The sequence below is a fragment of the Mus musculus genome, chromosome 8 (genome assembly GCF_000001635.26).
Source record: "Mus musculus strain C57BL/6J chromosome 8, GRCm38.p6 C57BL/6J".
NCBI lineage: Eukaryota > Metazoa > Chordata > Mammalia > Rodentia > Muridae > Mus > Mus musculus.
This window is the reverse complement of record NC_000074.6, coordinates 93,171,610-93,183,869: the sequence shown is the minus strand read 5'-3', so window position 1 is coordinate 93,183,869 and position 12,260 is coordinate 93,171,610. Positions and strand designations below refer to the sequence as shown.

Genomic DNA, 12,260 nt, shown 5'->3' with positions numbered 1-12,260 from the left:
TGTGTGATAGAAGAAAACTAGATTATTCAGAAATAGTTGGTGACTTAGGAAAACTCAAGGGACCTAAGATCCCAGGACACCTTAAGATTATCTGAGATCCTGAGGAAGTACTTCCATTTGCTTATCCATTGCTCCAATATGCATATGCGCATGCTCACACACATACACAGGCATGCCCCACAGTAAAGAGGATCTTAGCAGTTACCTCACCATCTAGGAGATACCTAATAGTTACAGTGCAGTGTAACTATTAATGGTTGGGATCTGTATGGGGGAGTCCAAGCCATTAGCCTTTCATTGGAATGAAAGCCCTCACAGATTTCATAATATCAAGGAAGGTGAAATGATTACACATATTAGAATGAAATACATTGCCAAGAGTGACAGTGGACCACATGGGTGAGATTACTTAACACTTCCAAGAAATGTTTGGGAGTTTCTTTCATGAAGACCAAAAGCAGGAGAGCAATTACTAGGTGACATAGGTTAGGTGCATCTCTATTTTGATTGACAGACTTGAATTATGTAAGCCTTTTCTAACAGTGCCTGTTCCATCCCATGATGCATTTGATTTTTATTACATACATGCCTAAGTATGCTTGAGCATAAGATAGAACACAGAAGGTTTCTCCTAAATGTTCCCTCAATGGGCACCGTTCATCTTCTTGCATATGCAACAAAAACTAGTTCAGGCCCAATCAACTCCTACATTCTCTACCTAGATATGTTCTGAAATACCTCTGCCTTAGTTAGGGTTTCATTGCTGAGAAGAGACACCATAAACAAGACAACTGTTATTAATTTTTTTAATTAGGGCTAGCTTACAGTTTCAGAGGTTCAGTCCATTATCATCATGGTGGGAAGCACAGCAGTATGCAAACAGACTTAGTGCTGGAGGAGCCAAGAATTCTACATCTTGACCCACAGGCAGAAGAAGTACGGGACTGGGTAACATGGGCCAGACTTGAGCATATATATGAGACCTCAAATACCTGCCTCCACAGTGACACACTTCCTCTAACAAGGTCATACCTCCTCTAATAACTCCATACCTCCTAATAGTAGTGCCACTTACCATGGGCCAAGCACATTCAAACCACCACGACATTTGAAAAGAAACTGTCCATTGAAGGGCAGACATTATGGTTGTTAAGGATACCAATATCCTCTTGTTTTATTGATATATATACCAGATGCTCAGTGCCGGTAGAAATCCTAGGTTGTCAATCAATCTTAGGTGCATTGTTAGATGAAGAGCGTATGCAAAAAGTACCTGAAGCTAAGAGTCCTTTGTTGCCACTTGCATAATTAAAAGAGAAGTCTATCTATCGCTCAAGTCAGGCAGAATCATGGTTGGTCAGCTATCCCCGATGCTCACCTGCCTCAGCATTATAGCCACTGAAGCCTTAGCAAACACAGGAAAGAAAAGGGTGGGCTGAAAGGAGTGTTATCGAGCCTGTGGGCACCAGGATTATCTGATGCAAGATGAAAGCACTCATTTCAGAGATTCTAGAACAAAAGGAAAAGAATGAGCATGTAATAACAGAATCTCCAGTAACTGAGATATTCTGAATAGAGAATTCAAGACATGGCTGGATCCAGATGTTATAAATATGTCACTGAGAACCTGCCTGTCTCTATGTGTCAACTCACCATTGTCTTCTATCCAAATAATTGTGCTTCATATGGAAGTAAAAGATAATAGCACTCTAATCTTATATCCAACTTGCTTAGAAGCCATCTCTACCCCAGATGTCAACAATGGATTTGCAGGACTCTTCTGGATGGACTCCATCATATATCTATTCTTGAGCTGTTGTTCTCTGCATTTGGGGACATGGTCACTCTAAGTCCCACATAAATACCCAAACTCTTGAATTGAGAAATGAGGGAGAGGGAAGCGTCCTGAGCTTCTGGTCCATCCCACATCCAACCCCATGTCTCTTTGAGATTACCTAGTCCCTGTCATCACTTTCATAATATTCCACTGTTTCCTTGAGGAAAATTGGGGCATTGTGAGCAGAAGGAAAGCATGGGGGGACAGAATGTAGAGGAACATAGACACAGGCAGCAGACATCCTCTTCAGGATGTCTCATCAATCCTGACTCTGGGTCCTATGACCTTTCCCCCTTGCTTCTGACACCCCTTCCTCCACCCTGTTCCACCCTGGGCTCATTGCCACATAGCACAAACAGGAAAGAGCTGGGGAAGGGGGTGGTACCCTGGTACCTTAGAGGTGCAGTTCACATGATCACCTTTTTTATATAGAAGGCTTTTAATCTATTATCTGTCTTTATCTTCGTAGAATCTTTTTAAACTGGACTTACTTGGAAATCCAAAAGAGGTAAGGACCTTCTGCCCCAACTTGGATTACAAATGTTGATTCATAATAGTGTTTAGCTCCCCTTAACTCTGAATGCAAAATTTCCACTGTGGTATAATAATCATTTCTTGTGTGTCCCTTTGAGAGGGGAAGTTGCCTGCACTCATAACACAGACTGAAAGACCAGAGATGTAGCTAGCCTGACCCGTAATGCAGGGCTCCTGGTCAACAGCAGTGTGTTTCTGGGCTCACCTCTCACCTTTCATTTGCATCTCCTACACCCATCATGGCCTGTGGAAGAATGCTGTAATGGAACCTTCTATTGCCAAATGCCCGAGGAAGGATCTGAAGAGCCTTCACTAAGGGACAGAGTTCTGACAGGACACAGGGGTGGTGAATGATATAAGGAGCATGTGGTAACCAAAGAAGCCAGCCTTCTCTTTCTACCCTTGAAACGCCGACAGTGTGCAACATCTCCCCCCTGCTCCCTCTCAACCTTGGTTTCTACCCAGTGACCTTAGCTGTGCAGTTCTACCATTCCATCTAGAGTTTTTCCTGTAAATCCTTTGAGAATGAAATGAGAGTTAGTCAACCATCAACATTTCACCATTTGGCAAGAGATGATTTAGCAGCTGGGGGACAGCAGTGACACAGATGGTACTCTTTGACTTTTTCTTTGGGGGGGGGGTCATTCCAGAAGCCGAGAGAGTGCAACAGCAAATCAAATAAAGTATGTGGTGTATCTGATGTTAGTCAGACAAACAGAAGATAAATTGGGAGATGGAGACAGAGTTGGCTAGTAGTAGGATATATCCGGAAAACAGGAGATGGCTTGACTAGGAAGAAAGCCAGATGTTGGAAAACTTGGAGGTAATATTATAGGCAGAGGGGAAACAGCTGCAAGAGCCTGCTGCAGGAAGCCAATGTGCTGGGAGGGGAGATTGGGAGGAAAGCTTAGGCTTCTGGCTCAGGAGGTGAGGAAAGTGTGGTAGCATTTGAAAGGCTTGTATTTTGATTCAGCAAGAGATGGATTTTCAGTGAGCTTCAAAGGGTGATCTTGGATGTTATTCTATCTTGGTTTTATTTGTTTTGATTTGAGACATAGTATTACTATAAAGTCTAGGCTGTCATTGAAGTTAGGATCCTCCTGCCTCTGCTTTTCAGTTTCCTGCTGTTGGAATGATAGGGCATCATATCTAGTTATGCAGTCCATTCAGACAGCAGTGCAGAAATTCACTGTATAAGCCAGGGGCGCGGAAGGTTCAGGAAGACCAGGTAGGAAGACTTTACAGAGCAGCTTAGTAGTGTGATGTGATTGGAGTTGAGATAATTTTTTTAAGAAATTTCTGAGATGACTTGCTGACCATCAGTGAGTTAATGAGGAGGAAAAGGGACACCACTGGCCTCTAAGTCAAGCACTTGACCCCACAGTGTAGTTTTGGCTATTCCTGGGGAGTATTAGCAATTACTGCATGCCTTTTGGCTGCTGTCAGTCTTCTATGCATTCGCTGTTCCACGTGGTCCTTCACTGTCTGGCTTCTGCAGTTTTACTGTTTCTTCCCTCTGTGTTCTTCATTTATGCCCATTCCTCATAAGGTTAACAGACCTGTCTATGTGAACACACATTAGAACATGTCATTTTCCTTCTGATGAAAAAGTCTTGACTTTGTTTAGAGACCCAAAAGAGGTCAAGACCTTTCCTTTTTGGATTACAGATGTTGAGTAAAGACAAAATACCTTTCCTTCTCAGAACTAGTACTTGAACACATCTCTGAATACCAAAGATGGGCCATATATTGGAGAGAAAGGTTATGCTGCCCTCTGACTCTCTCTCTCTAATCCTGTGAATGGCAGGGCTCCATGCCCAGGCTTTTTTGACTGTCCTGGGTGAGCTTAGCACACTGACTCTGCTATCTTGACTTGTGCCCTTTCCCCTAAGTGAAAATGCCTGCCTTTTCCCTTATCTGTATAGAGTGTTCTTGCCCAGATCCTGCTGAGATAGCAAAAAGAGGCTCATCGTGGCCCCAGTATATTTTTCTTCAGATGAACAGCTCTCCAAGGAGATTCTCTGCACTGCCCAGCTTCTCTAAGGCAGCAGCGATTATGTCCAGGACACATTCTATTTTGTCAGCCTATTTGATTATGGCTTGATGCTTGGATTTATTTTTTTGTTTTATTTGTTTTACAAACAGTGAATGAAGTCTCAGTTTGGACACCTTGAGAAGAGAGCTTACCACCTCTAAAACCTAACATTGCATCGCAAAACACTCGGGTTTATACAGAGATAAACACACTCAGTCTGACTTCATTAATTACTGATTCTGTATTTGTGAAGTGATTTGCCCAGGCTGCCATCAGAAGTCAGAAAGGAAAGACTGTGTCTTCTTGATTTCTTTCTCGCATTCAAAAATAACCTCTTCATGTCATATGCAATGCTGTATCTTGGAAACTAGTTATTGATCTAAGTAATTTCTCTGTTTAAGATGTTCTTGAGCATAGTGATGAAAAGCTTCCATGCCCCCAACATGGGCAAACGTGAGACACATTACAGAGGAAACACATGTAAAGTGTGAGCTTCCTTCAGCTGTGATGCTTTTGGTTTTGAATTAAGTGTTGATGAAACAACATCACAGTGCATCCAAAAGAGAACAAAGAGACTTGTAATGCTGTCAGGAGGCAGAGGGAGGGTGTCATTCTGAAGAGTGATCACATAAGTGATACAGATTGGAAAGGAGAGGGAAGAGAAAGAAAAAGAAAGACAAAAGCAGGGTTGTGAAACAGAAACTGAAGGAATTTATACTCACTAAGACTATGATCAGAAACATGCTAAGCCTATCACATCCAGTCCTTTGTTATAAATTAACTTGAATTTTAACTAATAATTTATAAGAGACATGTGTTAGATAAGGTGTTATTAAATAAAAACTAACTCACAAAGAACAATGATGGGAATTGTGTGGCCAGAGGCTCCCAGGAAGTAACTCTTAAATTCCCGTTGTGTGAATGCTAATTCAATGTTTTCAGCAACTTTACAGACTTACCTACAATAACCCAATTAACCCAAACTAATATATTAATCCAAATTAATACTTGGATATTTTTAATTAAACATATAGTCTAAACTTTGAAACACACTTTTCATGGTATATGTTTTTCTTGGGATGAAGACTGGACTCTTGACTTTCCTACCACCATCATCTTGGTGGCACTGACTCCTTAAAGAATCCTAGACTTCGTCCATCTTAAGATACTGAGTTTCTGTGGCCATAGCCACAGGGCTCTTTGTGCTGACCAAGCTTTCAGACATCCAGAGATGGCACAGATGTAACAGATGGCAAAATATTAAATAGAGGTTAAATTTCTGTCTTCTCTAGAGCTATCCCTTCCTCCCTACTGTGATTGATGGAGTAGTTCTGCCAAAGGCACCAGAAGAGATCCTGGCTGAGAAGAGTTTCAGCACTGTCCCCTACATAGTGGGCATCAACAAGCAAGAGTTTGGCTGGATCATTCCAACGGTGAGAATGTACAGACCTCTTAGATACACTCCACAGAGGTTCAGCCATCATGCTCCCTGCTCTGACCAAGGTTTATGTACCCAGATGTCTACAGTTCAAAGAGGCTTAAGACTTTCTAAATAAATTTGTTTGGAGAATCCTTGATGAAGCCTTTTGAAGTGCTCATATCTGAGCCAGAGAAGGGATTGGTAATTGGAAACTTTCTTTTTTTTTAAATATTTTTTATTACATATTTTCCTCAATTACATTTCCAATACTATCCCAAAAGTCCCCCATACCCTCCCCCCCACTTCCCTACCCACCCATTCCCATTTTTTTTTTTTTTTTTTTTGGCCCTGGCGTTCCCCTGTACTGGGGCATATACAGTTTGTGTGTCCAATGGGCCTCTCTTTCCAGTGATGGCCGACACAGAGACAAAGTTTGGAGCTGAGACGAAAGGATGGACCATCTAGAGACTGCCATATCCAGAGATCCACCCCATAATCAGCTTCCAAACGCTAACACCATTGCATACACTAGCAAGATTTTATCGAAAGGACCCAGATGTAGCTGTCTCTTGTGAGACTATGCCGGGGCCTAGCAAACACAGAAGTGGATGCTCACAGTCAGCTATTGGATGGATCACAGGGCTCCCAATGGAGGAGCTAGAGAAAGTACCCAAGGAGCTAAAGGGATCGGCAACCCTATAGGTGGAACAACATTATGAACTAACCAGTACCCCAGAGCTCTAGTTGCTCAGGGCCCTGGCTCCCCAACCACCAAGCTTTCTATTGGCAATGCTGAGCTCTCTCAAGCAAGCATTTTAGGGTCCTGGTATCAGCCTGGGGTATGGTTTTCATGTTAGAGGCATGCTGAAACCAGAGGAGAGTTCTGATTGCAAACATGAAAAGGATCAGCACAGTCTCAGAGTTCTGCAAAAGTATGCTTCCCCTTTCTCCCTAGAGGCTAATGAGAAAGCAGGTGGGGGTGGAGAGCAGGGTTCAGAGGGCCAGGAATATCAATGGAATGACCTCTGGAGACCACTGCAACAAGATGAATCGACTTTATTGTTTCAGGAATAGGGTATATAAAAGGGCTTTTTAGGGGTACCAGTGGAAAGGGCTAATTGGTTCTAGTACAGCACCTAATTATCATATAGCCTCCAAGCCAGAATGGGACATGTGTGCTGAGTTATGCAGCCTTGCAGAGAGCTCTGTACAAGGTCACTCTTCAAGGTCAGCCAAGGCCAGCCACCTGTGTCCAGGGCCTCTCTCCAGACAAAGACAGACAGAGGCAGGGAAACACCACTGAGAAAGGGAGTGGCACATTTCACAGTGACCTCAGAAAGCCATCTGGTCATGGGAAACAGGGGACTGCTACCTAAATAGCAAGGTTCCCCAACACAGAAGGACCTCAGGGAGCATCATAGAAACATAGATACAGACATAATGTTTGGTTTTGTTTCCTCTTGTCACCTGAGCCTGGGAGTGTCGGGGTGTAACCTGACTCCTCTGACCCTGAGCCCTTAGCTTCTATATGACCCTGGCCTGAATGTTCCCCCACTGCATTGAGGAACATTGTGGCTTCTGATGTGATCAATACCTTTACTTAAGTGTCCTCTCTGTGTTACTTACATTCATTTATATGTGTGCATTGGTTTTTGTTGACTTTTTTTTCTCAAAAATTTAAAACTCCCACGCCTGTCAAGAGCCTAACTCCACCTCCCTGCACTTTGCTTTACTTGGTTAGTCTTTGGCTCTTTTTACTTCTCCATGATTCACAATGTTTAATCATTTGTTTAACAGCTTATGGGCTATCCACTCGCTGAAGGCAAACTGGACCAGAAGACAGCCAATTCTCTCTTGTGGAAGTCCTACCCAACACTTGTAAGACTCTAGGGAATCGTGGGAATTGTTTGAGAAGGAAAGATGGTTGGTGGCTTTCTCTAATCACAAACCAGTTTGATGGTGGAAACCCTATACTTAAGCTACCATTTATTTTATTTACCCACTTTACCATCCAGGTGTGTTGAACCCATATTTGTGACTCCCCTGTCAAAATTCAATTGAGTTCAGGATATGTTTTAGAGAAAAAGACTTATTTTTAAAGTTAGCCAAACCAAGACCATGGAGACCATCACAAATAACCATCTAGGCACTGGAGGTATGAGTCTTACTTTTGGAGTTATTTGGATGCAGATCAGATAGGTAGACACCAGGTTAGTTACAAAGTTTTCATTTTTGTTTTTATGACATACAGAGGTGGGAAGAGCCTGGAATATCTATAGGTTCATAGATATTCTAAGCTTTGTAAATTTAAAGAAAAAATTACTAACTAGCAAATCATATGACCCATGTCTTTCTTCGTTTCATTTTTCAAGAAAGGTTAATTCTGAACTTCATTGTGTGGATATAAATTGTGTGTTTTCCCCAGAGAAGTGAGAAAATAGCAATAAATTACTTTTCTCAAGAGGATCAGGGGTGAGATAATAATAATAATAATAATAATAATAATAATAATAATAATAACAATAATAAAAGCAAGCCACATTCTCCTGTAGGAACAGCTGAAAACAATGTCCACTGAAGAACAGTTTTTTTAATATATCAGGTCTTCAGGCATGTGGATCTCTTCCACCAATGCCAGTGACACAATAATAGTACACAGCATAGATACCTGAACTCAAATAGCAATTAATTAACATCAGCATTAAAAGAAGGTGAAGCTAAAGAGTTTATTTCAGACCTTCCATGAGCAACACCTGGAGGATGTGGTGACCACTGAGGTAGTTTAGGATTAATAAATCCTTCTTAACTGGCTGCAGAAACCCCATCCCTCACCCAGCTAGATAGTCACTTTCTGATCCATTTCAGAAAATCTCTGAGAATATGATTCCAGTGGTCGCTGAGAAGTATTTAGGAGGGACAGATGACCTCACCAAAAAGAAAGACCTGTTCCAGGACTTGATGGCTGATGTGGTATTTGGTGTCCCATCAGTGATTGTGTCTCGAAGTCACAGAGGTGAGTTTCGGGTGTCAGATGGGAGATGGATACAATTTCAACTTCTAGGTCTCTGACCTGCCTACCTCTTGGCATAGGTAGATATGAAAGCTATTGAGATCAGGCCCCAAAAGTTGATTCCGTATAGCCAGCAGTGCTGTTTTGCCTTTTCTGCTAGTAAGGATCTAAGGAAAAGGCCCACATGCATTTTAATTTAACAGGCATTCCCAGAAAACACCATTGGGAGGCAAGGTGACAGAGAGAAAATACAGACCCCAATCTGGAGAGCTGCCCAGCACATGTCCATCTTAGCTGCAACTGGAGAGCTCTAGAGAACTGGATGGAGCACCTTAGGCTCCTTTTCCTGAAAAGCAAGGCTGATGTGTATTTACCCACCAGGAGCCGTATCTTACAGGTCCCATGATGTGCTTATATAGGTCAAAGGACAAGGAATTGCTTCTCTCCTTCCACCTTTGCATGAGTTCTGGAAGTTGAGCTCAGATCATTTGTTCTGTGCTTCAAGTATCATTACCTGCTGGCCTGTCTTGACAGTTCCTCTCTGATTTTTACTGTAGGCACTTAGAGCTAAAGAACTGTTCTCTTAGGACTGTCTGTACTTTATCAAGCAGGCTTTGGTATGTTGTGGTCTCATTCTTTCAGAACCAGACATCCATCTTTAGAAAATAAGGATACACCCAACAGGGGTAAGCAAAAGAACTCTCCATGTCATGTTATAATTGACGTGCTAAAAAAAAAACACACACACACACAACAAAAATGATATTGGATGATGTAAGAGAGAATGTCAAGTCGTGCATAAAGGAAGGCCATTTGGAGTTATAGTTGATTATTTAACAGAATCTGTTCAATCCAGAAAAGATCAGAAAGATGGATGTCTGGTTCTGAAAGACCACAGCTGTGAACTCAACAAAGTATCTGTTACAGCTAATGGGGAACCCAAAACTTTCCATTACAGAGGCAGGCACTGAGATATGAGCACTAAGATACCTCTTCAAAGGGCACATTAAGGACTACTTCAGACTATAGAGAAGGATGAACACATTGAAGAGACCACTGGAACAAAATGGTAGTAGTGCGGTCAGCAAAGAGGAAGCAAAATACCACCACAGAAACAGCAATGAGAGGCACCAGTATACACCCTTGAAAATAACATCAGTGCTCCTTATTATCCAAACAAAAAGACATCACTAGCAGATGGTGTAAGAAGACAGGATCTATCTTTTTTGCTGCCCCCAGGATAGTACATCAAGATAGACATCATCCTTCTTCGTGTGACCAGCTCAGCCTGCAGACTGAGTAGGCACAGATGGGAGAGCTCTTTAGTTGTACATAATGTTTCAAGACCAGGAGGCATCACTGAGAAGTATATCCCAGCTGATTAGAGTCTAGTGTGCACTGTATCTCCCTTCAGGGCCTCTATTGTTTGTTTTGTTTATCTAATGGTTCTGATATTGTATCTGAGTTTACCATTGTTGTGTGTTGTGTGTGTCTGCCATTGGTGTGGGGTGAGTGATTTGACCCTATGCTCTGAATCTATCTCTATTTGTGTTTCCCTTCCACTCCCCAACCCCACGGAAGTTCTCATTCTGTAACCCAGACTATACTAAAACTTCTTGTTTTAGAACTAACCTCAGATTTATAGCAATCCTCCTGCCTCAAACTACCAAGTACTGGGATTACAGGTGTGAGCTACCAGGTCCAGATTCTTGAACTGCTTGAGGTCAACTTTCTGTCTGATATGACAGCAGCTACCATTTCTCTCTATTTTTATTTTGTATGTGATACCTGTTTTCATTCGTTTCTTTCTAATCTATGTACCTCTTTAAAGGTAAGGGAGTTGTGGGAACCGGCACTTGGGCTGTTTAAACGTGCTTGCTGACTGTCTCTTGTATTTCAGAAGATATCATTTGATAGCAAGGGCTTACAAGAACTGCTTTAGAGTTGCTGTTTGGTTGGTTTGTGGACATGTCCCTCCTTTCTTGGTTCCTTCTCTTGGGGTTTCCTGCTGTTATGTAAGGGCATGTCTTGAATCTTTTCTGTATTAATATTGTATTTCTATTAAGTGGTTTTGTTTCCTGTCTATCCTTAGTCTTTTGTGTATCTTCTTCCACCAGACTATATTAAGCTATTAGTGGTGTAACACTGATTCTGGGTAAGAGCTCTATATTTTTGCCCCTAAAAACACAGACACAGACACAGACACAGACACACACACACACACACACACACACACACACACACATGCTGACAGACACACAGACAGACAGACACACGTGATTTGTGTATGCTTCATATCAGAATTTACATTATTTGGGTGGCAGTTTATTGTTAAGTCTAGTTGGTTGATCCACTTATAATTATTAGCAGTAATTTTCTGTTGACTCCTCACAATGGAAAAGATAAAATTTTGTCTGTATCATCACTAGAATCCTAGTGTGTCCTGCTTGTTGCTCTCTTTACCCATATGGCTTTGATGTTTCCTGTTATTTATTGCTATCTTGGAACTTTAGTTTAAGAAACCTGCTTTAGCCATTCCTGTGAGGCAGGTCCAGGGGCAGTGAGATCCATGGCTTCTGACTGGGAGAGCTGCTACATCTCCCTCACTTCTGAGGGGCCCCTGTCCTAAGCACAGTGCTTGAGGCTGGGGCTTACTCTCCTCCAGCACAATGCCTGTATCACCCTGATCTCCATGCCCATGAGATTTCCTCTGAGACACTGGATGTAGGTTTGGTCCTTCCGTGATTGTGAAGCTCTTCTCTCTGATGCTCCTGGGGTTTCCCCCACTCTCCTTGGTGATTAATATTGTGAGTGCTTTGTTTCCTGGCTGCAATCAAGGGGAGGCTGCTATGCCTCCTGACCTAATGCTGGGAACCTAGCCCAGGCTGGGAGCATTTTCAGCTCTAATCTCTTAAAATAAACCTCCTGTCTCCTTCTATTTACTTCCCTTCTGCAAGTCCTCCCATTCAGATGTGTGTCCTGATGACAGCAGCTTAAATTATGAAAATATTTGCAATTGTGATAAGAAATTTTGTAAACATCAGGCCTTCAGGGAGAGAAAAAAAACCTTGAGCAGTATACTGTGTAAAACATATTGCCTCATTCACAAAGTTCTACATAGCTGAGGCCTGCATTCCTTGCTAACATGATTGAGTGGGAGGGGCATGCCTATTTGACCTTGAAGATCTGCTTCTTAGGTGAATTAAGGTCATGGGACTGACTCTGTGGTCAGTCTGAGACACAATTGGACAGATTATTCTTCATCCTATGGAGGCATGGCATATGTTATTTAAAACCTTTGAGACTCAGTGGACAAAGAACTTGGCACACAATGACCATAACCTGAGTTTAGATCCCAGAACCCCTGTGAAGATAAAAGGGGAGAACTGACTCCAAAATGTTGTCCACTGACCACATAGACAGC

At 42.2% G+C, this 12,260-nt stretch overlaps 1 protein-coding gene across 1 annotated transcript in view; it reads left to right on the top strand.

The window, feature by feature from the left end:
• The window catches only part of Ces1d (carboxylesterase 1D), a 31,733-nt gene that overhangs the window by 13,935 nt on the left and 5,538 nt on the right, over positions 1–12,260 (top strand). The window contains exons 8-11 of the mRNA NM_053200.2: positions 2,307–2,345; positions 5,699–5,839; positions 7,624–7,704; positions 8,692–8,839. Of these exons, the coding sequence (NP_444430.2) occupies positions 2,307–2,345; positions 5,699–5,839; positions 7,624–7,704; positions 8,692–8,839 (409 nt within the window). The remainder of the gene's footprint in view (positions 1–2,306; positions 2,346–5,698; positions 5,840–7,623; positions 7,705–8,691; positions 8,840–12,260) is intronic.